Below are 5000 nucleotides of genomic sequence, written 5' to 3'. Positions count from 1 at the left end.
CCTTTCCTCTCCTCCCTCTACCCTCCTCCCTTTCCTCTCCCCCACTCTTCTCTCCTCTCCTCTCCTCTCCTCTCTTATCCTCTCCTCTCCTCCCGTGTCGTCAGGTGCTATTCGTCCACGTGGATATTTCCAATGAAAGGGTAATCCCATATGGGTCAAACACTCCATAATTTATACCTACGCTCTAAAATATTGATGTCGGTCAGAGCCGCTTGTTCTGGCCGGGCAGAGGTGTCGCAGGGCGCTGAACTCTGAACGCCATGAACCTTATCCCCGCCAGCCCGCCCCACGTCCGCCCCCGAGCCTGCTCGCCACGTTTCGGTGGACCCCTTCATCGTGAGACTCATTTGCGGTTAAATCATCTCATTATGGTCATAACCTCCCGCGGTACTTCAAGTCATCCGGCGACAAAAAAAACAACCTCCGCTGTGCGGGTCGTCGAGAGGCTGTACCTCGGGCTCCGTTCTGCGCGCATGCCAGGCCGCGTCCTCGTCAGACTCTCCCAACTCGTTAATATGCACAGGCGGCTCGTTACAAGTGGTGTGATTCACTCTGGGACACACTCAGAGTTTCAGCGTAGCTGCTACAGTGACAGGACAACTAATAGACAATTAGTCTGATCTAGCACTGGCGTAAGCATACGGGCCGCTTTTATGCATACATTTTCTTAGTGGTGTGGGTAATAGATAATAGTGGTTTATCTCGCTGGAGGGCGTGTGTGTTTGTGTGCTGTGTGTGCATGCGTGCACTGTATGTGTGTGTCTGTGTGTGTGTGTGTGTGTGTGTGTGTGTGTGTGTGTGTGTGTGTGTGTGTGTGTGTGTGTGTGTGCGCGCATGTGTGTGTGTGTGAATGTGCATGCGCGGTGTGTATGTCAAGCACTGTACAGTACGTGTGTGTGTGTCTGTGTGTGTGTGTGTGCTGTGACTTCTCACTCTGCCTGTAATGGAGACCAGGGACTGTGTCTTGCCAGGGCGCCGTAGAGATGCAGTGTCTTTTCTGGGCCACTGATAGACGACTCGCTTTAACCGAGCTGCACTCCCACTCCCTCCTCACTTGGTGTGTGTGTGTGTGTGTGTGTGTGTGTGTGTGTGTGTGTGTGTGTGTGTGTGTGTGTGTGTGTGCAGATATTGTTTGTGTACGTAAGTGTATAGCTCAACATCCCCACCACTTGGTATCTAGTTGTAACTGCAGACAACAATCTCTCTTTCTCCTCCTCCTCTCCTCTCCTACTCCTCTCCTCCTCATATTTCTTCCTCCCTGTCATGTCACCCCAGCTAGGCTCTTTTCATAGTGGGTTCCCTGGCACTGGAAATAATTACCATCATGCAGTTATACAATATGTAAACATTATGGAAATGGAAGGATATGCATAGGCCAGTCACAGAAGAAAGGGTTAATAATATCTGTTTCTGAGCACAGATAAAGAGCATAATTAGACCAATTAGAAGTATTGAATTGAGAAGTCCCAAGAGGGTTTTTTAGTAGAGAAGAACACACAAGTGTCGCCATTAGCTGGAAGTCTGAAATGTTCATTAGGCTTCACAAAGTAGTTAAAACTAAGTCTACACAAATTTGATATTAGCCTATTCATCAGCTTTCATGGATTCTATTGCATAGTTTCTTGCTGTTTTATGTCAATTTTGTGTTGGTGAGTTTTCTGCAAATGCAGAGGCCCTCCTACTGTTTAGCTACCTATTGGGAGGTGTTATCTTTGCTTAGCAGAAATGTTATTTCAAGAATTTGTTTTTACGGGTAATTCCGACCTCACAATCTGATGTCATTGACACTGTTACACAAACAATAAAGAAAACAACTGGTATCAGATATCAGCCAATAGCTGTTCTTGAGCAGCTCAGCATATTTAAATATTTGTGTATCGGCCTGAGCAATGATATTTGAGATGGAGGATGGTAGTGGCAGATATCCGGCCTGAGAGGTGTGTGTATGTGTGTGTGTGTGTGTGTGTGTGTGTGTGTGTGTGTGTGTGTGTGTGTGTGCGTGCGTGCGTGTGCGCGAGCATGTCGAGAGCATTTGATGCAAGCTTCTCTCCCAGATCATCCTGGCTACACATTCAGCTCACTCTAAAACCTTGCCTTAGGAAGGCATGCATATTTCATAATGCAGCTGCAATTTTACATAAGCAGTTTTGGCACTAGTCGGATGTCAAGCAGATGTGGCACAAGTAGATTGATGTTCCAGGTCATATCAGTGTGCCACTTTGGAAAACTACATTTTCAAATCGTGTTTTGTATTCACGGCAGGGCGAGCCTTCCGCACAGATTGAAGACTTGCCAGTTTTGTCAGACCTAGAAAAGTTTCATATACGTGAGATAAATTGAAAAAGTAGGCAAGCGCATCATCGGCACGTCAACCCATTAATCTCCGCCCACTCTCCCTTGATTGACAGGGGTGTTGCCATGGAGACCGTGCTCCTCTTCCTGCTGCTGGCCCCGGCGGCGACATCTGAGAACATGCTGTGTCCAAAGCGCTGCACCTGCCAGAACCTTCTGCCCTCCTACACGGTGCTCTGCGCCAAGACCGGCCTCCTCTTCGTCCCGCCCAACGTAGACCGCCAGACCGCCGAGCTGCGGCTGATGGACAACTTCATCACCACGCTGCGCCACCGCGACTTCGCCAACATGAGCAGCCTGATCCACCTGACGCTGTCCCGGAACACCATCAGCCAGATCCTGCCCTACGCCTTCGCTGACCTGCAGGACCTGCACGCCCTGCACCTGGACGCCAACCGCCTCACCGTCCTGGACGACACGCACTTCCAGGTACCGCGGGGTTGCCGGGGCATTGAGATGGTCGACACAGACGATCTCTCGTTTCCAGAGGCCGAACAGTGAACGGATGGAAGTGTCAGAGACATTACACAGTACTCGACTCCCAGTGTAATATGGGATACTAGGGATACTAGCCTCGCTTGGTTCCTAGTGAAGCATTAGTTCCAGATGTAATGTGAATGAATAGTTATTGGTGCCGTGGGGTCCAGTGGTATTGAGATGGGTGATACTCCTGATCTATCACTTCCAGATGGCACAATGATGAAGGACTTTTATTGATGGTCTTCGGTAAAATGGTAGTAATGACCCACCGCCCCCTCTTATTGGATCATGATTCATATCATCTATAGCACAATTATCTGTGTCTCCTGTCCTCCCAGGGCTACGGTTAAACGACCGTATATATTTAACAGTGAGCACAGTAACTTATGACATACTTGAATTCCCTTTCTCCTCCTTCCTTTTGCCCCAGGGCCTGGTGAACCTGCGCCACCTCATCCTCAGCAACAACCAGTTGCACAGCATCTCTGAGGGCGCCTTCCAGGACTTCCTGGAGACGCTGGAGGACCTGGACCTGTCCTACAACAACATGGTGGACATCCCCTGGGACACCATCTCCCTGCTGGCCTCCGTCAACACTCTGGGCCTGGACCACAACCTCATTGAGTTCGTCCCCGAGGGCATCTTCTCCAACCTGCACAAGCTGGCGCGTCTGGACATGACCTCCAACAAGCTGAAGAAGATCCCCCCGGACCCACTGTTTCTCAGGATACCCGTCTACGCCAGGATGAAGGGTTCTCCGCTCTCCGCCCTGATTCTGAGCTTCGGGGGGAACCCGCTCCACTGTAACTGCGAGCTGGTCTGGTTGCGGAGGCTGACCCGGGAGGACGACCTGGAGACGTGCGCCTCACCGCGGGAACTAGCAGGGAAGTACTTCTGGACCATCCGGGAGGAGGAGTTTGTGTGCGAGCCGCCCATGATCACGCGCCACACCTCGAAAATGTTTGTGATGGAGGGCCAGGAGGTCAGCCTGCGCTGCAAGTCCGTGGGGGACCCGGAACCTTCCACGCACTGGGTCAGCCCGGACGGAAAGCTGATCGGGAACACGTCGCGGACCGTCTGCTACGAGAACGGCTCACTCGACATCCTGACCGCCACCGTGAAGGATTCTGGGAAGTTCACGTGCATTGCTTCGAACGCGGCCGGAGAGGCGACGGCGCCCGTGGAGCTGGTGGTAAACCCTTCTCCGCACTTTGACTCCAAGCTGGAACCCGACCCTGGACCCTCGGACATCCCCACCTCCATCAAGTCAAACGCCAGCGGGGGCCACGCTCGTTCCGACCAGCAGAGGGTCAGCGTGTCTGAGCTGACGTCGTCGTCGGTGACCATCCGCTGGCCCCCCCAGAACCACATTCCGGGGGTCCGCATGTACCAGATACAGTACAACAGCTCTACGGATGACATACTCATATACAGGTGGGTCATCTGCCTGTCTGTCTGCTTGTTTGCCTGTCTATCTGTCTGCTTTTCTGTCTGTCTACTTGTCTGTCTATCTTTATGTATGTATGTCTGTCTGTCTGGAGGTCTGTCTGTCTGACTGATTGACTGTTACCAACCCCTGCACAGCTAAGGTATGTACGACGCAAGTACTAGAATATGTAACAGCAGAAACACTGAGTGAGAATAACTCTACTTTGGCCTTGCAGTGCCCGCATAACTCCACTTTGACATATACGCCCTTAGTCATTAGCCATTTCCTAACCCCATGAGCCTCTCTTTTTTTTCTTTCTTGTCAGTGTTGATAACTGACCCGTTACACACAACCTCAGCATATAGCCTTGCTCTCCGGTAGCTATTAGCCTTTAGCGATCACCCATTAGTGGTAATGGAGTTGGTAATGTTGTAGAGGTGAGTTAGTGCTATAAGCTGAGGTCATTTTAGCATCCATCATGCCAATCCATGGACTGAGGAGAGAGAGATGACTGTGAGTTGACCTGACTGGGGATTAGATGGAGCGGGATATTATCTACTCTGACTCCAGAGTATGAAAGGCCAACCGTTTAGTGATGTAATAGACAGCACACAATTGCAATGGTTCTCTGTGGACCAATGTAACGGCTTCATGGAAGGATTTAAAAGAAGTGTTGACTGTGCAGTCTCTTAAGTGATTTTGGTTGTGTGGGTATGTGTGTGTGTGTGTGTGTGTGTGT

At 50.7% G+C, this 5000-nt stretch overlaps 1 protein-coding gene across 1 annotated transcript in view; it reads left to right on the top strand.

The window, feature by feature from the left end:
- Nucleotides 1-2418: 2418 nt before the first annotated feature.
- LOC311311892 (leucine-rich repeat and fibronectin type III domain-containing protein 1-like protein) overlaps nucleotides 2419-5000 on the top strand; it is a gene marked incomplete at both ends in the record, with an annotated part of 18556 nt that continues 15974 nt past the window's right edge. Inside the window, 2 exons of the mRNA XM_084441692.1 lie at nucleotides 2419-2781; nucleotides 3263-4266. Coding sequence (XP_084297818.1) covers nucleotides 2419-2781; nucleotides 3263-4266 — 1367 coding nt within the window. The remainder of the gene's footprint in view (nucleotides 2782-3262; nucleotides 4267-5000) is intronic.

Source organism: Borostomias antarcticus, assembly GCF_949987555.1.
Source record: "Borostomias antarcticus genome assembly, chromosome: 1".
NCBI lineage: Eukaryota > Metazoa > Chordata > Actinopteri > Stomiiformes > Stomiidae > Borostomias > Borostomias antarcticus.
The sequence above is the reverse complement of the archived record's forward strand: the minus strand, read 5'-3'. Positions and strand labels throughout refer to the sequence as shown.